Source organism: Phyllopteryx taeniolatus, chromosome 8 (genome assembly GCF_024500385.1).
Source record: "Phyllopteryx taeniolatus isolate TA_2022b chromosome 8, UOR_Ptae_1.2, whole genome shotgun sequence".
Lineage (NCBI taxonomy): Eukaryota > Metazoa > Chordata > Actinopteri > Syngnathiformes > Syngnathidae > Phyllopteryx > Phyllopteryx taeniolatus.
The window spans coordinates 14,543,076-14,568,965 of NC_084509.1; the positions used below are offsets into that span (position 1 = coordinate 14,543,076).

Consider the following 25,890-nt stretch of genomic DNA (forward strand, 5'->3'; position numbering starts at 1 on the left):
GGTGGGGATGGCATTGGGTCCCTTCGGCCTCCACCGGGTGGCCTGTTGTAATTGTAATCATCAGCCTTTTTAGGGGGCTGATGATTACAATGCATGACAGGTGTGTCACCGATGTCAACGCCCACATTCGCTCATCCAGACACTGCAACACAAAGAAAAACAACTTGAAACACAGGGTCATGACACAATTTGTCCAGGCAATAACTCATCAACTCTTAATCGATGTAACAAACGATATTATAAATAACTAAAAATTATTTTCCTTTGTACTGGCTAATGTTTCTCATCCAATATTAATTTTTCTTCATTCTGATGACTGCCTAGTGATATATTACCTGTCTCACGGTGCCATTCAGTAGAAAAGGGCAAGACTTACATATCTCACCACTGAAAGTATCTCATCAAGGTTGACTTTACTGTATGTACTGTATAATAATGGCTCGACTCCTCGGTTTAATTTTCTGTGTAATGCACCTCATTGTTAGCGAGGAATCACACCATTGTTCCTAAAATCTCACTCTTTTCCCTCATGTTCTTCGCGGCCAACAAGGTAAATGCAACTAAAGTCGAGAGCTGCCATGTCCTCTCACCCCTCTATAGCTGCCATATACATACTGTCATGAAATATGGCACTCTGTCATTTCATGTCATTTACTGCTTTCTCCCTAACAGGCAGCGGACAGACACTTTTCAGGCTGCACAATGGCTTCAGTATCATCGATAGCAATGACACAACAAGGAGGTAAGGAGACTGGAGGGAGAGTTCACTGTCAGCTCTCAGCAGAGCTTTGACAGATGGAGCAGCAGATAGGCACATTCGCAGACAATGATGGCCAAGTGTAGCAAGAGCTCTTCCTGACCTGACTTCGCTCCTGTTGTGTGACAAAGAGGACAAGATTATAATCAGGAGATTGTAATAAGTTAAATGAGTTGGTTTTTTTTCATCTTTTCTCTCAGAAACTGCTAATCTTGACTCCCTCAGGTCATGTCAGTAAGGTTATTAATTACCGTAATTTCACGTGTATAACGCGCACCCAAGTATAATACGCACCCCCAAAGTTGACCTAAAAATTCTGGAAAACCCTTCAACCTATGTATCATGATATGAGGAGATTGTAATAAGTTAAATGAGGTGGGTTTTTTTTCATCTTTTCTCTCAGAAACTGCAAATCTTGACCCCCTCAGGTCATGTCAGTAAGGTTATTAATTACCGTAATTTCTCGTGTATAACGCGCACCCAAGTATAATACGCACCCCCAAAGTTGACCTAAAAATTCTGGAAAACCCTTCAACCTATGTATCATGCATTTTTACAATGCATGATTTTGCTTCTACCCATATGATCAAAACAGGAAGTATTATCTGTATTTTGTTAGTTTTTTCAAATAATTATTCTGAAGCTAAGCACTTTATTTTAACAAGTAATTTTTATTTAGTTGCTCTTATTTTGAAATTCACAGCCCTACTTTTATTTAATAAATAAGAAAACACACAGTTGTGCTCATATGTTTGATTACCCAGGCAGAATTTGAAGGATGGGTACAATTCTTTAAAGAAAACATGAAGGGCCAGGCAAAACACATTTAATTCTATTTTAATGAGATTCAAATTAAACTGTCAAGCATTTCAGAAAAGCATTATCATTTAACATAACCATAAAGAAATTAATGATGGTTGTTGTTCAGTCATTAGTCATATTTAAGAAAACAATGTTTCACAAATTCAGCATGGGTATGTAAACCTATGAGCACAATTCTACATATATGCATTCATATGTAGCTCTGTCCTATTGGAATGAAAGTGGTGGCTACAACGTTTTTATCACCTCCTGGTGGCGGTGACATATTGGAATGAAATTGTACAGCTTTTTCATAACCTTTAGATGGCGGCATACATTTATAAAATGTGAAAGTTTTTTTCATTTTCCCCTGTACCTATGTATAATGCGTACTATTGACTTGACAATTCTTTGGGGGAAATTGCATATTATACACGAGAAATTACGGTAACTTGTCGGATCCTCATCCATTGTTAGCACTGCCATTATAAAAGTGGGAACACTGAGTGTCAGGGAGATCCAACTAGAAATTGGTAAAAATAGATAATATGGAAACTGTTGAATATCTCGTATAACTGTTGAAATTAGTGGACATCCAGACTCAGCAGACACTTCATTTAGGTTCACATCCACTTTTAATGAAATCCAATATGAGGACTGTATCAAAATTTCTGTCTTTCCAAAAATAATGATTCTCAGTTTTGACTGAGCGAGAGGTCAGGATTAAAAAAATACCATGGTGACTGAGATACGAGTGAGATTTTTAATATATGAGCCGTCTTTGCGCCAATTTTTTCCTTCCCTTTGCAAGCCAAAATTTGAGATATATATGTATGGTGGCAGTGAATTCAACTCAACTCACTTCACAACAAGCAGCAGTTTTTCAGATAGTGAACAATGCTTCACAAAAGTGGCTTCAAGCTTTTTAATGCCACTCCCTAGTTGTTTGCTGTCAAACAAAATATTATACTGAGAGAATGTCACATTGTGTTTCTAAAATGATCACACAGCTTTGCTGAGGAAAGTCCGCTTAGCTTAATGCTAACAAACCTTGCATCTCCAAAACCATCACTTTTCAGGGAAAAATACAAAAACGTCAGGTTTGTTGAACCATAATCAAAGAGAGCAAGCCATTTTCATCACTTTAGATTGGTTAATAATTTGTCAAATTAACAGACCCATGTAGAGATTGACCAGTTGTATCAATTGGTGAAAAAATATTAACTTGAACAAATTTGGAGATCGAAGGTTTCAGCCCAACAGTGATAATATGTTGTTGCCGTTGTTGTTTTTAAAAATATACTGTATAATTTACTATATAGTGCTATTTTTAGCTGGAGCCTACCCCAGCAGTCTGTGGGTGAGAGGCAGAGTACACGATGGACAGACTGTCAGTCAATCACACAGCTCATACTGACAGACAACTAGTCACAATCACATTTAAACCTATGAACAATTTAGAGTCATTGAACCTAACCTGCATGTTTTTGGAACGTGAGAGGGAGTCATAGTACCCAGAAAACACCCATGGGAACACAGAGAGAACATGCAAGATCCTCACAGATAGGCCCGAGCCGAGATTCAAACGCTCAACCTTTTGACTGTAAGGCAGATGCACTAACCACATGCAACCCCGCGACTCCCCACTTTGATCTTATTCATAATTTGTTTATTAAACAAAACTGAATGTTCTGTTGTGAACTTAATATCTGTTTGCGTTTCTTTATGTATGTGGACACACAAAGTTCATCTAGGTTTTTCTGGCTGAGGCAGCGATGCCTGTGACTGTAACACTAATAATGCTGAACTGTAACACTAATAATGCTGAACGCTAACTTAACATCTGTGCATCCAACAATACTACAGCTCTGCTTGGTTTTTAATTTTGACATGATTGGTTGCGTAAATTCACACTTTAACGGGTGGGCAAACATCTCAAAGAGCCCCAAAATAAACATTTCAAAAGTCAAATTAAATGAATTAGATGAAAACAAATGTATTTATCTTTTTGCCACAGTTGCCTGTTGCAGGAAGCAAACGACCAGTGCAGCCAAGACTTGTGCGTTTCCATTCTCAATGTTTGGACGATCACTTGCAGAGGAAATGGTATGTAGATAAGGAAATTACCCTGAGACGACCCAGTGTTCTGCCTTTGCTTTGTGGGACTTCTGCTGTCCTTGATGCCAGGCAAACAGAAAAAAAAACAATCGTAATGCAAATGTAATCTGTAAATATTACATTGTGTCATTACTGCACAACTGCTATCCTGCCACCTGACCTCTCTTTTGCAAAGTTGGCTCAAAATCCCGAATGCTACACTGAGTCATCTATTTGTGTCTACCTTTCGATGTAGCTCTTACTTTAGACACTGGAAGAACACACACATTCACACAAATTCATTCCAAAGTCATAGAAAGTCTTTGTATACGAACCAACTTTTATATAAGTCCCCAGTTTCACTGCCGCCTTGTGTGCCAATACTTTTGTCCGTATAGTTCCATGTACTGGTATTGATATAAACATCTCTTTGTGTGTTTTACAGAGGAAAACCTGAAAACACTGTTAACATGTCCAGCGTCCAAAAAGTCCATTGTTCCCATGATCTCATCTGAACATGACGCAGTGCAGAAGGAGTGCCTGGAATTTTTATGTCTCTACTCGCATACTGCACATGGCAGAAATCTTCTCTTTGACAACTTGGATGTTCCCATGTATGATGTTTTTCAATTTATGTAACTTTTGTTGCGCTGTTTCAAATGTGATTGAATTATTCATTTTATCGTCAATGTGTGACTGCTAAATTTAATTCCAAAACAATTAGTATTTGTTTTAATGCAGTTCCAGTCTGGCCTAATTAAAATCTTAATAACTTAGCATAGGTTTGTGATACAATTTTAATGTTGGGCATATTAGCATGGTAGGTTATCTGGAGATTGGTATGATATGCTATGAAGTATTGCAGTCCTCACGTTATTGATCTAAAACCCCAATTGCAATGAAGTTGGGACATTGTGTTAAACATAAATAATAACAGAATACAATGATTTGCAAATCATGTTCAACCTATATTTAATTGAATACACTACAAAGACAAGATATTTAATGTTCAAACTAATAAACTTTATTGTTTTTAGCAAATAATCATTAACTTTGAATTTTATGGCTGCAACACGTTCCAAAAAAGCTGGGACAGGGTCATGTTTACCACTGGTTTACAGCACATTTTCTTTTACCAACATTCAATAAACGTTTGGGAACTGAGGATACTAATTGTTGAAGCTTTGTAGGTGGAATTCTTTCCCATTCTTGCTTGAAGTTTGAAATGTGGACTCGTCGGACCACAGAAAAACTTTCCCACTTTGCATCAGTCCATCTTAGATGAGCTCGGGCCAAGAGAAGCCGGCGGTGTTTCTGGGTGTTGTAGATCAATGGCTTTTGCTTTGCATAGTAGAGTTTCAAGTTGCACTTACGGATGTAGTGCCGAACTGTATTTACTGACATTGTTTTCTGAAGTGTTCCTGAGCCCATGTGGTGATATCCTTTACACATTGATGTTGGTTTTTGATGCAGTGCCGCCTGAGGGATCGAAGGTCACGGGCATTCAATGTTGGTTTTCGGCCATGCCGCTTACATGCAGTGATTTCTCCAGATTCTCTGAACCTTTTGATAATATTATGGACCGTAGATGATGAAATCCCTATATTCCTTGCAATTGTATGTTGAGGAACATTGTCCTTAAACTGTTCGACTATTTTCTCACGCACTTGTTCACAAAGAGGTGAACCTCGCCCCATCTTTGCTTGTGAATGACTGAGCAATTCAGGGAAGCTCCTTTTATACCCAATCATGGGACCCACCTGTTCCCAATTAGCCTGTTCACCTGTGGGATGTTCCAAACAGGTGTTTGATGAGCATTCCTCAACTTTCTTTTTTTTGCCACCTGTCCCAGCTTTTTTGGAACGTGTTGCAGCCATAAAATTCTAAGTTAATGATTATTAGCTAAAAACAATCAAGTTTATCAGTTTGAACATTAAATATCTTGTCTTTGTAGCGTATTCTATTAAATGTAGGTTTAACATGATTTGCAAATCATTGTATTCTGTCTTATTAAATATAGGTTTAGCATGATTTGCAAATCATTGTATTCTGTCTTTATTTATGTGTAACGCCCCAACTTCATTGGAATTGGGGTTGTATTTCTCTGGCATTTTGCCTCAGCACAACCTCTCTCAGCATTTCCGTGCAGTTCTGAGGGAATGCAATTTCAAGTTAAGGTGTCATTTGCCGAAACGCTTTATCATTTCTCCCTTTTGTTTCCCTTCTTTTTACTTTCTTTCCTATCTTATTCTGGCTCTAAAGGTTGACGAGAAGTCTCATGGCGTGCATCTTGAGGTCAGGGCAGCAAAGGGAGAACAGAGCCCTCCTCATTTTGCAGAAGTTGGCGGGAGAAAAAAAGTACGAGCACCGCACTATAAAAAACACGATTCTCCTCACATCCTACCGAATGATTCCTATTTCCGAACTAGGAAATACACCAACCTAGAAGTCTGACTGTGACCCATAGGCCAGTCTATTATACTTCCATGTATCATATCTGTATTAAAAGCACTTGAGATTCTGGCTCCATTAAGGAAAGGTGCTCAGAGAAATGGAAAAGGTAGCATCTTTAATAAATCAATGTGCGGCCCAAGTGTGAATGTCTCTTCAAGGTAAAAGCCTGTTTTCATGCTGTTCACCTTTTTGAAGCCTCATGGAAACAGACATGAAAGGACAACTGGGGCTCTTGAACACAGCAGGAAATAAGTTGACGTGCCAGGCACTGAAATGGGGTGATCAATTTCCGCAGTCCTTTCCTCTGAGAGTTATGTGACACCGAGTTCAGCAGGATAAAAATCATGATTTAGTTTTTTTTTTTTTTTACTTGCGGACTTACCGGCCATAAATATCAGACACACAAAAACTATTGCTTTCCAATAGAAATTAACTTTAAAAAAAAATCTGCCTTTAAAATAATAAGAATGCTCAGTAAAGACTGACACAGGTATTCATTCCACAATGTTCATTAGTGGTGAACTTTGAAATGTTGTAGAACTGCTTGGTATACTATCCATCCATCCATCCATTTTCTGAGCCGCTTCTCCTCACTAGGGTCGCGGGCGTGCTGGAGCCTATCTCAGCTGTCATTGGGCAGGAGGCGGGGTACACCCTGAACTGGTTGCCAGCCAATCGCAGGGCACATAGAAACTAACAACCATTCGCACTCACAGTCATGCCTACGGGCAATTTAGAGTCTCCAATTAATGCATGTTTTTGGGATGTGGGAGGAAACCGGAGTGCCCGGAGAAAACCCACGCAGGCACGGGGAGAACATGCAAACTCCACACAGGCGGGGACGGGGATTGAACCCCGCACCTCAGAACTGTGAGGCTGACGCTCTAACCAGTCGTCCACCGTGCCGCCTGCTTGGTATACTACTAAATGATATTTCTAAATTATTACTACCTCTCAATATGATGCAGTGCAATGCTTACATTACCACAAGCATGAGCATTATGATCTTAAAGCCCCTGTAAAGTGAAAACGAATGTCTTCTTAATATGACACACCATAGAGAAGAGTGTTGTTAAAACAACCCTCCCAAATTTGAATCATTACATAAAATCAAGTATCTAAAATGAGGCTTCAAAATTTTTAAAAACAAGCTGTTGTCTCACCCCTGGACGCTGTGGGTGTGTCCACTGAATGCACTGAAACCACTCTTCACTCAGCTGTCAATTGTCAATCAAATGTTATGACCTGGACAGTGGCTGCAACTTCGTCGAGCATCTTTCTTACGCATACACATCTCAACATGTTTGAACCACGAAAACATGTCCGCTTAAAGCCTCCAGTGGTGGGAATAGATCCCACCGGGTTGTCGCAGGGCTTTTCCACATCGCAACAACGATGCGCTCTAAAGCGGCCACACCAGCGTGAAGCCCCCGGGTCCACACATTTGCTGTCAAATCGTACTTTTAAAAAAGTGGCCATGCCAATGGATTATCTGAAGGGAAGATACATTTTTGTGGTGTAGGCGTAGATAGCTAGTTAATTAATTACGTTGGACAACCGCTGAGGATGAAAGTGCTCAAGTTCTCATATGCTGTATTAGGGGAGTATCTAGAATCGATCAGTGATTCACAAAGTATTGTGCCATTAGCAGTATACGGGCTCCCTTCAGTGGTATGCAAAAGAATCACCAGCCAAGTACAACTCTCTTATATTGAGCTTTTTAGCATAATACATATAAGAACTTTGTTTTTAAACTTATATTTAGGTAATGTAAAAAAAACTTATGTGCCTAACAGTTTAATCATTATTGAAGTTTTGTTTTATTTTCCTATATTTAAGCACAGTGTTCAAACTCTGGTCTAGATTATGCAGGTGTTCCTACTCAAGTATTCGGTGAGAATATACTGACAAAATATGTGTTCACTATAGATACATAGTGCCCTCTGATTGGCTGATGAAAAGTCCAGGGCGTACTCCGCCTCGTGCCCAAAACCAGCTGGGCAGTCTCCAGCTAATCCGAGATTCTAATGAGCAAAAGCACCTCAGAAAATTTATTGAAATGGATTAAACGTATTCTTCATCCACTTCACTGTGTGGATGCCAAGGCTAATCTTCGAAGGCAATAACTAAGTATACAATAAGAGATATGTTTCCTAATTGGTCTGACATTTGTTGTAAATTAGGGAATACAAGATGGTCCTTTAATGCACCTATTTGTCGTCTTGCAAGGTTAGATTTGCTCATTGTAAAACATATGGTGCGTGCAAGGTCATGTGCATCTTGCACTCAATCACACATTCATTGTCAATTTTTACCCATAACATACAGTGACATGATCAATATGTCTATCTTACTTGGGTGTTATAATGTTTTGCAGATTTTGCCGCCAGCTAACGAATGTGCTGACAGACACTGTCGCTGAGCCATTCACAACAATAATAGTGAGATTAAAAAAAAAAAACAAAAAAGAAAATCATGCAGCATTTACATTTGTGCATGTATATCACGTTCACAAATTGCTTCACTTTCCAGAGGAATATCAGCACGGACAATCGGCATGTCGTCCCTTCACTTTTATCAGCTGTTGACAATCTGATAGGAGATGACGTCATCCGTCACACACTTGCACACGATGCAGAGTGTTGGAAAGGCTTCCCCCTGGGCATCGTGAGTACCATCACATAATATGGACGTGTGTTGAAAACGACCCAACTGCAAGTAATTTATGTTATAAGATGCCGCTTAGTGAAGTCAAGAAAGTTGGAGCGGTAACTACGGTGGCCTGGAAGTGCAAAACAATATAACTAATTGTGAAACACTTTAACATTTCAGAAAACACAAAACCAAAACACGAAACACTAACATTTCAGGAACCACAAAAACAAAACACAACGCGTTTACCGCTGTGTTACCTCACCTTTTCTTTTAACAACATTCAATAAACATTTGGGAACTACTTGTTGAACCTTTGTAGGTGGAATTCTTTCCCATTCTTGCTTGATGTACAGCTTCAGCTGTTCAACAGTCCGGGGTCTCCGTTGTCGTATTTTACGCTTCATAATGCGCCACACGTTTTCAATGGGATAGGTCTGGACTGCAGGCAGGCCAGTCTAGTACCGGCACTCTTTTACTACGAAGCCACGCTGTTGTAACACGTGCAGAATGTGGTTTGGCATTGTCTTGCTGAAATAAGCTGGGGCGTCCATGAAAAAGACGTTGCTTGGGTGGGAGCATATGTTGCTGCAAAACCTGGATGTACCTTTCAGCATTAATGGTGCCTTCACAGATGTGTAAGTTACCCATGCCATTGGCACTAACGCAGCCCCATACCATCACAGATGCTGGCTTTTGAACTTTGCATCCATAACAGTCCGGCTGGTTCTTTTCCTCTTTGGCCCGGAGGACAGAACGTCCACAATTTCCAAAAACAATTTGGACTCCTCGGACCACAGAACACTTTTCCACTTTGCATCAGTCCATCTTAGATTAAGCTCAGAGCTCAGAGAAGCCAGCGGCACTTCTGGGTGTTGATGATGAATGGCTTTTGCTTTGCACAGTCGAGTTTCAAGTTGCACTTATGGATTTAGCGCCAAACTGTATTTACTGACATTGGTTTTCTGAAGTGTTCCAAGCCCATGTGGTGATATCCTTGACACATTGATGTCGGTTTTTGATGCAGTGCCACCTGAGGGATCGAAGGTCACGGGCATTCAATGTTGGTTTTCGGGCCTTGCCGCTTACATGCAGTGATTTCTCCAGATTCTCTGAAACTTTTGATGATATTATGGACCGTAGATGACGAAATCCCAAAATTCCTTGCAATTGTACATTGAGGAACATTGCCCTTAAACTGTTTGACTATTTTCTCACGCACTTCTTCACAAAGAGGTGAACCTCGCCCCATCTTTGCTTGTGAATGACTGAGCAATTCAGGGAAGCTCCTTTTATACCCAATCATGGCACCCACCTGTTCCCAATTAGCCTGTGGGATGTTCCAAACAGGTGTTTGATGAGCATTTTTGCAGTCTTTTTTGCCACCTGTCCCAGCTTTTTTGGAATGAGTTGCAGCCATAAAATTCTAAGTTAATGATTATTTGCTAAAAACAATAAAGCTAATCAGTTTGACCATTAAATATATTGTCTTTGTAGTGTATTCAATTAAATATAGGTTGAATATGATTTGCAAATCATTGTATTCTGTTTTTATTTGTTTAAAACAACGTCCCAACTTCATTGGAATTGGGGTTGTAGACGAAACAAATTACAATTGCGGAACCCCGGAAAGGGAGGGGCCCATTTCACAGACATTCTTGGAAATCCCACGGCCTTTCTCGGCAAGACCCGCCCCGCTTCAACATGATTGGCTCCTGCATCGCGGCAAGGGTAGGCTACACAGATGGAACGTGATGTCTATCCCAAATAGCGATTGTATATACGGACGCCCTGAACATCGAGCCTGTATAGGTGTTTGATGCTGTGTATACAATATATTGTACTTGATCACATTTCTTAAACCATAAAAAGATAGATTAAGAGTTATGGAAGAAGCAGGTTGCTAAAGGGTTTGCGAGCTGTGCCGCCGCGTCGCCTCGGGTCAAGCCATATAAATAGTACGTAAAGCATCAAATGTTGTTTAACATCAATGCTAAACTATATTCATAATGTATAATGTGCCTGTCAATGAAAAAGCATTGCTTGTGACCAGAATGTATGCAAGGTAGATCCCTCGCTCGGTACGTTCAAAAATGAATGGAGCCGGCAGCTTCCTTGCTAATATCCACACGTTCCCTTTAATTCTCGCCAGCATCCTCTCTCTTTAGCAACCTGCTTCTTCCTTAACTCTTAATCTATCTTTTTATGGTTTAAGAAATGTGATCAAGTACAATATATTGTACAATATATTGTATACAAATGCGCCTACAAATTCTGTCCATAAAAGTTTTGAACAGAATCTACTTCACCCTGAACCGGTCGCCTGCCAAACGCAGGGCACATATAAACACACAACCGTTCGCACCCACATTCACACCTACTGGCAATTTAGAGTCTTCAATCAACCTACCATGCATGTTTTTGGGTTGTGGGAGGAAACCGGAGTCCCCGGAGAAAACCCACCCAGGCAGGGGGAGAACATCCAAACTCCACACAGGCGAGGCGGGATTTGAACCCGTGTCCTCAAGACTGTGAGGCAGATGTGCTAACCAGTCGGTCACCGTGCTGCATACTTTATATGTTCAAAACGTTTTAGATCCCAAGATTCCAAGTTGGTAGTTGTACACTTAATTAACTCCATTAATTTTCATTGTTTTGTTTGTGAATAGTACTTTAAATCAAGCTCTTTCAACAAACAGCGGAATGGCAAATACAAAAAAACATTTCCCATGAGGCTTTATTCCAAGGTGTTTTAGTCCCCCCCCCCCAAAAAAACGGATATATTTAAGTTAGCAGATTTCACTTTGATTTCTATAACTTCCTGTTAATTCCATGGAGTGTTTATAATTTTGCAACCCCAATTGAAGCTTAATTAAAAATAAATAATGTTAAAATAACTATTATTTCAAATGTTTAAATACAGTATATATGTGTGTTGCTATAAATACTGCACATAAACCTCACAACTATATAAATATATATAACATATTTTACTATAGTAACTAATAGAAACATATAATTATATCAAACTAGATTACAAAGATTTAAACATAAAAATATAATTTTAAAAAGCACCCATTTATTATTATTATTTATTTATTTCAGCCTGCTGTTTGTTTTTTTGCTGGCTGTCTGACTTTGTTGAATGTCCTTACAGAAGCAATGCATTGCAAGCAGTTATAATGAGATACTTTACCCTCTCCTTGGACTGATCATCAACCTTTCAACTCTGACCTCACCTGTCATAAAGGTAAGGTCATCCTCATATGTCACCCTTTTTGAGAGTTACATAAAAAAATTAAAAAAATAAAAAGCGCCATAAATATATTTGTGGATTGTGATGCGTGGTTCCTTGTATTAAGAGGTGAGAGGTTAATTTTTAGGGAAATGCTGTCTCACTATGTGACTGCTGCCTGGACCTGCTGAAGGATGATGACAGAGGTGTTGTAACTGTGAGTAATCTTTTTTATAGCACTCTAAAAACACAATAAGACACAAAAAATCTATCAAAAGTGCCTAAATTCCTTTAGGTTTTCTTTTTTTAACAGTCATACTCCCGAAAGGTTCAATTTTCCAAAGCAAAAACCACATGACATTTGTGGGTAATTTCCTGGCTTGTAAGCTCTCTTAGCAACAAAGCCCTAGTGTAGAAACTGTATTTCTCAATGTTCTGGGGGTGTTGTATATATGTCATTGTATTTGATTAAAAGCTCCAGCTCCAGGTGCTGTTGTCTGCGCTAATGGCTGCTTCAACAGTTCCACTCTGCCTAAACAGGCGCCTTAGTGTCCCACACTTCTGTCTCGTCACTCGTTGTTAGTGTGCACCGGCTGCCTGGCAGGCTTATTTTTTTTCCCCCTGCTGCCTCATGTCAACATCCGTTTTTTGACATTGTCCGCTCTCCTTGTGCAATCTTCTCTAGCTGCCTTTTAAACACATTGTTCGGTTTGCTAAAATCCCTCAAGAATAAATACCAAGTATTGTCCCCTTAGAAGCAATTACCGATGCCCATTTTTACATTGCTTCACCAAGCGTTGAAACATGATTTAGAGACACTTTACGAACAAATTTTTTGAGACACACCTTTTAAATTAATGGATTTGTCCATCAAGTGTGATGTTAAAGCCCTAGGCCCCCAGAATCTCATGCTTCTATGCTTCTTACGGTATGGGAACACTTGGGCAAGGCCCCACAAGCTTGATCAATGGACAAAAATTCCCACAGAGAGACAACAAAATCTTCCCAGAAGACACTTATAGCTGCAGAGATGTGGCCAACTGCATAATTTATTGTAGTTTCACTTTCTGTAGGTGTTTGGACAAGTTCTGATACTAAACCATAACGCTTCACCCTAAGACTAACCCTAACTCCCAATCCTAACACATGCCACTAACCATAACAGTAAACCAATAACCCTAAATTTGAAATTACTGGCATTCTATTTTCCATAACCTTCTATTGACCTTGTGTAACCTTATTGTGGGGTTGAAGACCAAACACTATGCATACACTGCTTTGTTTTGACCTTGTTGTTGAGGGTTTGTGTGGGATATGGAAGAGGGATGTGTGGATTAAAAATGTTTTGGATGGGCTAGGTTAGAACTAGGTTAGAAAAAAAGTCTGATCTTTAAGCTGTGTGATACAAAAGCAATCTTGAGATGCTGCATCAACGGTTGGCCCCTAATCTACAAATTGCCTTCCAAATTGAATGAGTCCCTGGGGCCTTTCTTAAATACTTGATTTTCTCTTTTCATTGTCCTGGCCTTTATCGTTTTATGGCCACGACAACATTAAACTCTCACCATCTGTACAATGCCTTTTTGGTTGTCGATTGTTTTAAATTATTCTCGAATGCTTATTGATTCCATGTATTGAAGTTTACAGCTGTTATCTTTTATCAATTTGTAACCTATTTTCGTATGAGTCAGTCCTCCTGCAAGAGGTCATTTTCTTTGATTACTCTCGCTCCCTGGTAGCTTTTTTCCCCACCTAACACAGGACTCATTTCATGATACTCTCCACAGTCTGAAACTCTTATCACCTTCACTTTCTATTCTTTCTACCTATTGTCTGAACAGCCATTGACTCTATAATGCCAACATTTGTCTTTGTCCTCCAGAGAGCCATGGGTGTGTTGAGCGGCATCCTCCCTCAGTCCTCCGACGCTGTTAATCATGTTGTTCAGCGAGATGTGGTGAAGACGGTGCAGCGACTGCTCAAGGTACCCAACTGTACACACAACCATGATCAGTTTGTCGTAAAACGGCAAGGGTTACTGATGCCCGAAATAGAACATACTGTATTTAGTATAGGCAATAAAGGTGTGATTTATAGTACAGTATACTGAATATTAGACTTTACACCGATCTGATCGGTATCGGCTGATAATTAGCATTTTATCACATCTGAGACAGACAACACGTAATGCGTGGATCAGACTACAAGACAAATTTGGTCTTTCACGATTGCACTATGTCAGACGACTGCAATAAAATCTTGTATTCCGATACCACCGAATCCCGTCTTTTACGATCACTGGGCTTCATCTTGTCAACTCAAACGCGACCGGATACACTCGTTACCATGGCGACGACAACAACAATGGATCGCGTCGTTTGTATATTAAGAACAAAATGGGGGAAAATGTGCGCTGGTGGTCAACGGTGCTCGTGAGAGGACTTTAATTCAAGGATTGCTTGAGGTATGTTCACGTACTTTTAATACGATACGGCTCACAAGCGGCGGCACGGTGTTGACTGGTTAGAGCGTCAGCCTCACAGTTCTGAGGACCCGGGTTCAATCCCTGGCCCCGCCTGTGTGGAGTTTGCATGTTCTCCCCGTGCCTGCGTGGGTTTTCTCCGGGCACTCCGGTTTCCTCCCACATCCCAAAAACATGCATTAATTGGAGACTCTAAATTGCCCGTAGGCATGACTGTGAGTGCGAATGGTTGTTTGTTTGTATGTGCCCTGCGATTGGCTGGCAACCAGTTCAGGGTATACCCCGCCTCCTGCCCGATGACAGCTGGGATAGGCTCCAGCACGCCCGCGACCCTAGTGAGGAGAAGCGGCTCAGAAAATGGATGGATGGATGGACGGCTCACAAGCAGGCAACAGAAACTTTATATAGCCTAGCAAGCTAGTGCTAGTACTAATGGTGGTACGTAAACATGGCGGCGTTCTCTCGAATCATGCTCTAAAGGTTCGGGTTGTGTGAAGTAATTTAATTACGATAAGTTAGCACTCAGGCGGCACGGTGGACGACTGGTTAGAGAGTCAGCCTCACAGCTCTGAGGACCCGGGTTCAATCCCCGGCCCCGCCTGTGTGGATTTTGCATGTTCTCCCCGTGCCTGCGTGGGTTTTCTCCGGGCACTCTGGTTTCCTCCCACATCCCACAAACATGCATTAATTGGAGTCTCTAAATTGCCCGTAGGTGCGAATGTGAGTGCAGATGGTTGTTTATTTGTATGTGCCCTGCGATTGGCTGGCAACCAGTTCAGGGTGTACCCCGCCTCCTGCCCGATGACAGCTGGGATAGGCTCCAGCACGCCTGCGACCCTAGTGAGGAGAAGCGGGACAGAAAATGGATGGATGGATGGAAGTTAGCACTCATCATTTCTGTCATGTTTTAATGTTGGTTTGACCTGACTGATTAGAATACATGACCTGAATAGAGAATACTTTTGAAGATACTCAGTATACAGTACACAAGTATATACAGTAAATGAACAAGTTATTTAAATAAGACACATTGCTCCATCTTGTGATCGGATCTGTGATCGGTTATCGTTTTTGATCGCTTCTCGTTTTTTGTAAACTCGCTTATAGGTGATCGGCCCCAAAAACCTTGATCGTGTAAAGCCTACTGCATATAGTATATTGATGGTGCACTGGAACATTTAAGGGAGACCAACCAGTTCTGAGATTTGTTATGTTTGCGACAAATTTTACGTTTTTTGGGCCAGACTGCCAAGATCATAATACCCTACATAAGTGTAGAAGCACTTCTGAAATTTTCACATTCACATGCATCATGCTAGCTTTAAAAAAAATGTTAGCTGCTGTTTATTTTAAAGGAAAAATATTTATTTTTTCCCCCCTCTGTGTCTTAATCACATGGCTGTGAAAGGCTTTCGTCAAAATACCCCAAGCATATCATACCATACAACCCAATTCCAATGAAGTTGGGACGGTGTGTTAAACATAAATAAAAACAGAATACAATGATTTGCAAATCATGTTCAACCTATATTTAATTGAATACACTACAAAGACAAGATATTTAATGTTCAAACTGATAAACTTTATTGTTTTTAGCAAATAATCATTAACTTAGAATTTTATGGCTGCAACTCATTCCAAAAAAAGCTGGGACAGGTGGCAAAAAAGACTGCGAAAATTGAGGAATGCTCATCAAACACCTGTTTGGAACATCCCACAGGTGAACAGGCTAATTGGGAACAGGTGAGTGCCATGATTTGGTATTAAAGGAGCTTCCCTGAATTGCTCAGTCATTCACAAGCAAAGATGGGGCGAGGTTAACCTCTTTGTGCATAAGTGCGTGAGAAAATAGTCAAACAGTTTAAGGACAATGTTCCTCAACGTACAATTGCAAAGAATTTAGGGATTTCATCATCTACGGTCCATAATATCATCAAAAGGTTCAGAGAATCTGGAGAAATCAATGCATGTAAGCGGCAAGGCCCAAAACCAACATTCAATGCCCGTGATCTTCGATCCCTCAGGCGGCACTGCATCAAAAACTGACATCAATGTCTAAATTGGGCTCAGGAACACTTCAGAAAACCAATGTCAGTAAATGCAGTTCAGCGCTACATCCGTAAGTGCAACTTGAAATTCTACTATGCAAAGCAATAGCCATTTATCAATAACGCCCAGAAACGCCGTCGGCTTCTCTGGGCCCGAGCTCATCTAAGATGGACTGATGGAAAGTGGAAAAGTGTTCTGTTCTCCGACGAGTCCACATTTCAAATTGTTTTGGAAATTGTGGATGTCGTGTCCGCCGGGCCGAAGAGGAAAAGAACCATCCGGACTGTTATGGACGCAAAGTTCAAAAGCCAGCATCTGTGATGGTATGGGGCTGTGTTAGTGCCAATGGCATGGGTAACTTACACATCTGTGAAGGCACCATTAATGATGAAAGGTACATACAGGTTTTGGAGAAACATATGCTGCCATCCAAGCAACGTCTTTTTCATGGACGCGCCTGCTTATTTCAGCAAGACAATGCTAAACCACATTCTGCACGTGTTACAACAGCGTGGCTTCGTGGTAAAAGAGTGCGGGTACTAGACTGGCCTGTCTGCAGTCCAGACCTCTCTCCCATTGAAAATGTGTGGCGCATTATGAAAAATACGACCAAATACGACAACGGAGACCCCGGACTGTTGAACAGCTGAAGCTGTACATCAAGCAAGATTGGGAAAGAATTCCACCTACAAAGTTTCAACAATTAGTGTCCTCAATTCCCAAACGTTTATTGAATGTTGTTAAAAGAAAAGGTGATGTAACACAGTGGTAAACCTGACGCTGTCCCAGCTTTTTTGGAATGTGTTGCAGCCATAAAATTCTAAGTTAATGATTATTTGCTAAAAATAATAAAATGTATCTGTTTGAACATTAAATATCTTGTCTTTGTAGTGTATTCAATTAAATATAGATTGAACATCATTTGCAAATCATTGTATTCTGTTTTTATTTTTGTTTAACACAACACCCTAACTTCATTGGAATTGGGGTTGTATTTTATTCACCCTATTTTGTCTTGCTGAATTAAAGCCCTTTCTTATGAAAGTGAGCAACTGTATACTCTGCCCTATATACTACTGGGCCAAAGGCGTGTCTGCCTTCCGCTACCATGACGACCGGCTGCAGAGCCCTGACTACAGCGTCATCTAAATGTGAGAGCAGAGCCTAGAGTGGAAAAAATGTGAGACCTCATAAAGACAAGAAAATAAATTTCACTCATGGAAGAAGCACTTCATATGCTACCTATACTAACAAATGTACACATCACGAAACAAAAATACCCACAGCCACCAAGCAATCAAGTATGTGCCGCTTATCACAAGCTAGTGATTTTAGCTAATGATTAGCTGTGCATCCACAGTTGTGCTATTTTGACTTTATCGTGTTAGCTAGGGTGTTGCATCAGTGGCGGATGTGAGTGTTTCAGCATGACAATATTTAAGAGAGCGTATCCGGCGTCCAGACTCCGGCTGTCACTTGAAAGTGGCTCTGGATCTTCACCTAGCTGATAAAGTTATGGGTGGAAAACCTTGGTTTGGGGGCGCTTATTGAGCAAATTAGCAGAAGTGCCAAATGTCTCTCTCATGGGCTAAATAGGCAGGTAACAAAAGATTTACTTGGTTGTTTAATTTCATACTTGATGGTAGGGCAGGCACTCCAGAGACCCCACTATTTGTATACAAGCAATTTCCAGTCATTTTTCCCTCCTTTACTATGACAATGAGTGATGAAAGTATAGATGGAGGATTACCGTACTGCAGTCATTAATGGATGCCTACTGTAGCGAACATGCCACGCAAAAGATGCCACCCGGCACCCCAGCCTCGCACTACTGCCACTCCCAGCCGAGGTAGACTGTAACTCCAGAGTCAGACGCAGACTCTAAACGGAGTAACACAATAAACTATCTTCAACAAGACACAGACATTTTCTTTGCCATGCCGACGCTATGTTTTTGGGATGTGGGAGGAAACCGGAGTGCCCGGAGAAAACCCACGCAGGCACGGGGAGAACATGCAAACTCCACACAGGCAGGGCCGGGGATTGAACCCGGGTCCTCAGAACTGTGAGGCTGACGCTCTAACCAGTTGCCCACCGTGCCGCCAGTCTAGAACTCAATATTCCTAAAATGTAGCCACCTTCCGTTAAGAGATTATAAAGGTTTGTCGTCATTTCGTTAAACTTGTAAAAATATCACGTGGTGCCCCTCATATCTATCAAAGATCTTGATTTATAACGCTGTAATTTAAAATTACGATAACCCGGAAGTGACGTAGGCGCCGCTTCCAACTCATCGTTTTCTTCTCAATTAAGCTCAAATTTGATGTCCCCCCAAAAAACGCTACACTACTGTATTTGTTTAATTACAGGTAATGGCTTTTTTGACCAGATGGTGAGATTTTTTTATTCATTGCCTTGCTCATATCGGTACCTCTGACCACTATTTCCTATTTTCGTATTCTTGGGCCCGCTGGGATAACTTAAAAACATGTCTTTCAGTATTTGCCAAATAACATGTCTTTTTGACCGTCTGCCAGCGAGCAGACTTGGCTGCCACTAAGTATGCCTTAAAGATTCTGACGGTGTGCACGACTGCCAGCCAGTTGGCTCGGGAGGAGCTGGTAAAGTCTGACAAAAGTAAGAGATGACTGACAGAATCCCTTTACTTTTTCCAAGCATAAATAATAAGCAAAATCCATGTTTGTTCGCAAGCCTGTTGATGTTCATGTCATTTCACAAATGACGGATCACATATTTGAACGCTCGTATTCTCTTCCAATTTGCTCTATGTTTATCGTTTAACACAGAACTGTCTGTTCTACGTCGTTTGCTGAGCTCCAGCTGTGATGAGATGGTGTCAGGAAATGCTGCCCTGTGCCTGGCCCATTGCCTTGAGTTGAAGGGTATTGCCAGCAACCTGCTGGGCACTGATATTGTGCTTCAGCTGCTACGTCATGCTGCCGGAGACGCAAAGAAGACAGCTGTGCAGCAAAATGCAGCCGTTGCTCTGGGGAAGCTGTGTCAATCCGAGCCCAGGTGCCCCATCACCTCACTCTACATAGCACATGCTGGTGATTATGTTGCATAAAGAGCTCTGAAGCAGCATTAATTGACGAGATGATAATGAGAAAAATGATAATTGTTTAGCTATTTTTTTTCCATTACATTGACGTATTTCGTACATAAAGTAATGAGAAACAACAAAACAGACCAAAAGCCCACATTCCAAAAACATCCCTGTGGACTTCATTGAAGAATGTCTTGCGGTACAGTCTCAGTGCGGTAGCATTAAATATTGATATTGCTGCCATCTATCAAAGACCCTAATGATGACTACAAACAATGGACTTCGTTTTCCCTTGCCCGGACGCGGGTCACCGGGGCCCCCCACTGGAGCCAGGCCTGGTGGTGGGGCTCGAAGGCGAGCGCCTGGTGGCCGGGCCTGCACCCATGGGGCCCGGCCGGGCACAGCCCGAAAGGGTAACGTGGGTCCCCCTTCCCATGGGCTCACCACCTGTGGGAGGGGCCATATGGGTCGGGTGCAGTGTAAGCTGGGTGGTGGCCGAAGGCGGGGACCTTGGCGATCCGATCCCCGGCTACAGAAGCTGGCTCTAGGGACGTGGAATGTCACCTCTCTGGCAGAGAAGGAGCCCGAGCTGGTGTGTGAGGTCGAGAAGTTCCGACTAGATATAGTCGGACTCTCCTCCACACACAGTTTGGGCTCTGGTACCAGTCCTCTCGAGAGGGGTTGGACTCTCTTCCACTCTGGAGTTGCCCACGGTGAAACTCATTTCGGCCGCTTGTTTACCACAATGGACCGATACAAAGTCTGCATCACTGCAGACACTGCACCGATCCGCCTGTCGATCTCCCGTTCCATTCTTCCCTCACTCGTGAACAAGACCCCAAGATACTTGAACTCCTCCACTTGGGCAGGATCTCATCCCCGACCTGGAGAGGGCACGCCACCCTTTTCCGACTGAGGACCACGGTCTCAGATTTGGAGGTGCTGATTCTCATCCTATCCGCTTCACACTCAGCCAACAGAACCACATCATCTGCAAAAAGCAGAGATGCAATACTGAGACCCCAAACCGGACCCCCTCAACGCCTCGGCTGCGTCTAGAAATTATATCGATAAACTTTATGAACAGAATCGGTGACAAAAGGGCAGCCTCGGTGGAGTCCAAACCTCACTGGAAACGAATCCAACTTACTGTCCGCAATGAGGACCAAACTCTGACACTGGTCATACAGGGACCGAACAGGCCGTATCAGGAGGTTCGGTACCCCATACTCCCGAACCACCCCCCACAGGACTCCCCGAGGGACACGGTCAAACGCCTTCTCCAAATCCACAAAACACATGTAGACTGATTGGAGGAACTCCCATGCGCCCTCACGGACCGGCCGAGGGTGTATAGCTGGTCCACTGTTCCACGGCCAGGACGAAAACCACACTGCTCCTCCTGAATCTGAGATTCGATATCCCAACGGACCATCCTCTCCAGCACCCCTGAATAGACCTTACCAGGGAGGCTGAGGAGTGTGATCTCCCTGTAGTTGGAACACACCCTAGGGTCCCCCAATACTGAGGCCACCAAACCGGACCCCCTCAATGCCTCGGCTGCGCCTAGAAATTCTGTCCATAAAAGTTATTAACAGAATCTGTGACAAAGGGCAGCCTTGGCGGAGTCCAACCCTCACTGGAAACGAGTCCGACTTACTGCAGGCAATGCGGACCAAACTCTCACTCCGGTCGTACAGGGACCGAACAGCCCATATCAGCCCGAAGCACTCCCCACAGGACTCCCCGAGGGACACGGTCGAACGCCTTCTCCAAGTCCACAAAACACATGTAGACTGGTGAGGCGAACTCCCATGCACCCTTGAGGACCCTGCCGAGTGTGTAGAGCCGGTCCACTGTTCCACGGCCAGGATGAAAACCACACTGGTCCTCCTGAATCTGAGATTCGACTTCCCGACGGATCCTCCTCTCCAGCACCCCTGAATAGACCTTACCAGGGAGGCTGAGGAGTGTGATCCCCCTGTTGTTGGAACACACCCTCCGGTCCCCGGACCACCACCCCTGTCTGCCAATCCAGTGGCACTGTCCCCGATGTCCACGCAATGTTGCAGAGGCGTGTCAGCCAGGACAGCCCCACAACATCCAGAGCCTTTAGGAATTCTGGGCGAATCTCATCCATGCCCCACAGGCCAAAAAGGCCCGATAGGACTCCTTCTTCAGCTTGACGGCATCCCTCACCATTGGTGTCCACCAACGGGTTCGGGGTTTGCCGCCATGACAGGCACCAACCTTACGGCCACAGCTGCGGTCGGCCGCCTCAGCAATGGAGGCACGGAACATGGTCTACTTGGACTCGATGTCCCCCGAGGAGGCCCCCGGAACATGAGCAAAGTTCTGTCGGAGGTGGGAGTGGAAACTCCTTCTGACAGTGCATTCTGACAGATGTTTTTGGGATGTGGGCAGACCCTCACAATACGTTTGGGCCTGCCACGTCGGACCGGCATCTTACCCCACCATCGGAGCCAACTCCCCACCAGGTGGTGATCAGTTGACAGCCCCGCCCCTCTCTTCACCTGAGTGTCCAAGACACGACCACAAAGTCGATCATCAAACTGCGACCTAATGTGTCCTGGTGCCAAGTGCACATGTGGACACCCTTATGGTGTTTGTTATGGACAATCCGTGATGAGCACAGAAGTCCAATAACAGAACACTTCTCGGATTCTGTTCCTCACAATCACGCCCTTCCAGGTCTCACTGTCATTGCCCACGTGAGTATTGAAGTCCCCCAGCAGATCGATGGAGTCCCCAACGGGAGCGCTTTGCAGCACCCCCTCTAAGGACTCCAAAACGGGTGGGTACTCGGAACTGTTGTTTGGTGCATAGGCACAAACAACAGTCAGGACCCGTCCTCCGGGGTGAATCCCAATGTACAAGCGCCGAGCCAGGGGGCAAGAACTATACCTGCTCGTCGCCTCTCACCATGGGCAACTCCAGAGTGGAAGAGAGTCCAACCCCTCTCAAGATGACTGGTACCAGAGCCCAAGCCGAGCCCGAGTATGTCTATTTGGAACTTCTCGACCTCACACACCAGCTCGGGCTCCTTCCTGCCAGAGAGGTGACATTCCACGTCCCTAGAGCCAGCTTCTATAGCCGGGGATCGGATCGCCAAGGTACCTGCCTTCGGCCACAGCCCAGCTCACACTGCACCTGTCCCCTATGGCCCCTCCCACAGGTGGTGAGGCCATGGGAAGACCCCGCCTCCCGCCCGAAGATAGCTGGGATAGGCTCCAGCACGCCTGCGACCCTGGTGAGGATAAAGCGGTACAGAAAATGGATGGATGGATGGATTATTAATCATTAATTTATTTTCCGTACCGCTTATCCTCACTAGGCTTGCGGGCATGCTGGAGCCTATCCCAACAGACTCTGAGCGAGAAGGGGGGCACACCCTGAACTGGTCGCCAGCCAATCGCAGGGCACATATAAACAAACAACCATCAGCACTCACATTCACACCTACGGGCAATTTAGAGTCTTCAATTAACCTAACATGCATGTTTTTGGGATGTGGGAGGAAACTGAAGTACCCAGAGAAAACCCACGCAGGCGAGGCCGGATTTGAACCCAGGTCCTCAGAACTGTGAGGCAGATATGCTAACCAGTCGTTCACCGTGCCGCTATTATTATTATTATTATTATTACATATTAATGGCAAGGCTACCCTTACTGGGGTCGATGGGTCATCTACCAAAGGGTCTTTTTCAAGGTCTAAAAAGTTCCATCAAATTTCAGAAGGATACTTTCCAAAATTAGGGCATGGGCTCAGCCCACCCAAACTAATCGACCTAAATTCGCCCCTGATTCAGTGTGTGCCAGTCTGTCACGGGCGAGAGTAAGACAGACAGAACAGTGGAATCAAGAAGTTCTTAAATGTATTTATGTATAAAACATGGCTGCTTGTTATATTCAGTCCAAGGCAGAACTTGTCAATTAGTCTCCTCATCGCCAGTTATTTTCCCTGCTGATTGGACCCCGATGTTGCGTAAAACCAAAGTCAAGCACATGTTGGAAGTGATCGACCTGAGAAACACCTTCACTGTGTCTCTTTGTTTTAGCTTTTTTTCCCCCCTCAAGACCAAATAATATGTTGACCTTTCTTTATAAAACAACACACCTGTCACCATGCTGATTTTATTTATCCAGATATGTGAGCAAACTTCGAGAGCTACACGGCTTTGAGATCCTGCACTCCTGCATGAAGCTCATCAAATAAGGATTTTTTTCTTTTTACTTGTCCGTGTTCTTGACTGATCTTGTTTTTTAAGTACATATGGAATCTACACTCATGAGCACCAAGATGCAGTGACGGTGGTGCCAGTTCAGTCAGCTCTGCCATATTAACGTGATTGATACATTCCAAAATCATACAGGCCTTAATGTTATTAATTATGATGGGTATGATACATTAATCCAGGAAGATGTTTGTCCCAAATACCTCAGTAGCATATCTATATGAGTGAGTGATATTAGCCAAGCTGCAAGAAACAGAAAGAATATTACAACCTACATCCTTTTGCTTAACATACCCAATGCTGCTAGTTTCAAGGGGATATAGATGGATAGATCGATATTATTTTTTAAGTTTGTGGCAATCGTTAATATTCTGAGGATGTTCTATCATTTGACAGTTATGTCCTGTCTATATTGTGAATAATTGAGTCCTTTACTACTATCTTTTTTTGCCGGTGTTTGAGTGGTGTAGATGGTGATAAAGGATGGACAATTGTTCTTAAATTAAACAAATGTCTTTGCCTTATGTGCATGTAATTGAAAACTGAGGACTAATCATGAACAGATAAAAAAAATTGTAAACATTTTATTAAAGGACTTATTGGGTCAGATGAAAGAAGAACTATTTGAATATTGCAAAAAAACATGGGGGGGGGGGGGCGTGGTCAGAAGTAGAACTCTGAAAGAATGTTTGCACACCCTGTTTGGATTTGGACAACTGTTCTCGGGATAAATATTAGCTTTTTTTTTCTCCCCATAATATCAACATTGTGGATGGTAGATGCATGAATTGGATGTGAGATTAGGTGGTCTGAAATAAAAGACATTTTGGAAAAATCTGTGAAAAACATCCTCTGTTTATTTAATCATATTTTAATGTATTTGTATTTTCGTCCATTTATTTTTTAGGTAAAATAATATTTCAGTTTTATTCTCAACAATCTTCATTATCTTATATATGCAATTTGATTTGTTAGATATTTCATTCAACCAATTTTACCAATTAATTATATATATATATATATATATATATGTATATATATATATATATATATATATATATATATATACACACACACACACACACACATACGTACATACATATACGCATCTGTCTCACAGTTCTGGGACCGGGGTTCAAATCCCGGCCTGTGTGGAGTTTGCATGTTCTCCCCGTGCCTGTGTGGGTTTTCTCCGGGTACTCCGGTTTCCTCCCACATCCCAAAAACATGCGTGGTAGGTTGATTGAAGACTCTAAATTGCCCGTAGATGTGAGTGCGAATGGTTGTTTCTATCTGCCCTGTGATTGGCTGGCGACCAGTTCAGGGTGTACCCCGCCTCCCACCCAAAGATAACTGGGATAGGCTCCACCAGCCCGCGACCCTAGTGAGGATAAGTGGTAAAGATAATGTGTGTGTGTGTGTGTGTATATATATATAATGTATATATGTATATATATGTATGTATATATATATATAAGCCATCACTAAGGCATCCTGGTGCAAATCAAAGAAAACTTTGTTCCACTTCTCATCTGTGCAGCAAAGATTAATCTCAGGAGGGCTGATTATTTTGCAGTTCCGACTACAGTTTTTCTAAAATTAAAATAAGACATCTTTCAGACTTGTATGCCAAGTTTTTCTTTGATAACGGCATGGTTCTACTAGGATCTTCAAGATGGTGAAGTATGTCCATGGGACTTTATAACGATGTATTCAGAATGGCATATGTGGGGGTATAATTTATCTCAAAGGCGTTTGAAGGGGTTGATGTCACTTTTTCTACACCAAATCACCCTCGCATGCTTTTATGATACTATACTTTCTTAGTGCATTGCGGCACGGAAAAAGGGCCTTCGCCAGACTGTGAAGCACACAGTTGTGCAAAATGTTTTGGTAAAAAAAAAAAATAATATTCAGAGTTACAAAGGACTCTATCCCCAATCCCTGGTTAATTAGGGCAGTTATTCCCAACCAGTGTGCCAGGGCACATTAGTGTGCCGTGGGAAATTATCAAATTTTACTTAATTGCTCGAAAAATTA

At 42.5% G+C, this 25,890-nt stretch overlaps 1 protein-coding gene across 3 annotated transcripts in view; it reads left to right on the forward strand.

Moving 5' to 3' along the window:
• ttc12 (tetratricopeptide repeat domain 12) overlaps window positions 1-24,683 on the forward strand; it is a 33,462-nt gene extending 8,779 nt beyond the window's left edge. The window contains exons 10-21 of one of the 3 annotated variants that reach the window (XM_061783048.1): window positions 673-742; window positions 3,576-3,664; window positions 4,101-4,269; window positions 5,918-6,013; window positions 8,487-8,550; window positions 8,642-8,776; window positions 11,919-12,011; window positions 12,145-12,213; window positions 13,879-13,980; window positions 19,065-19,164; window positions 19,335-19,563; window positions 23,762-24,683. In XM_061783048.1, the coding sequence (XP_061639032.1) occupies window positions 673-742; window positions 3,576-3,664; window positions 4,101-4,269; window positions 5,918-6,013; window positions 8,487-8,550; window positions 8,642-8,776; window positions 11,919-12,011; window positions 12,145-12,213; window positions 13,879-13,980; window positions 19,065-19,164; window positions 19,335-19,563; window positions 23,762-23,831 (1,286 nt within the window). In that variant the 3' untranslated portion in view covers window positions 23,832-24,683. Of the gene's footprint in view, window positions 1-672; window positions 743-3,575; window positions 3,665-4,100; window positions 4,270-5,917; window positions 6,014-8,486; window positions 8,551-8,641; window positions 8,777-11,918; window positions 12,012-12,144; window positions 12,214-13,878; window positions 13,981-18,896; window positions 19,165-19,334; window positions 19,564-23,761 lie in introns of those variants that run through there. The other 2 variants (XR_009789868.1, XM_061783049.1) reach the window with 2 other exon arrangements.
• The last annotated feature ends 1,207 nt before the right edge of the window (window positions 24,684-25,890 follow it).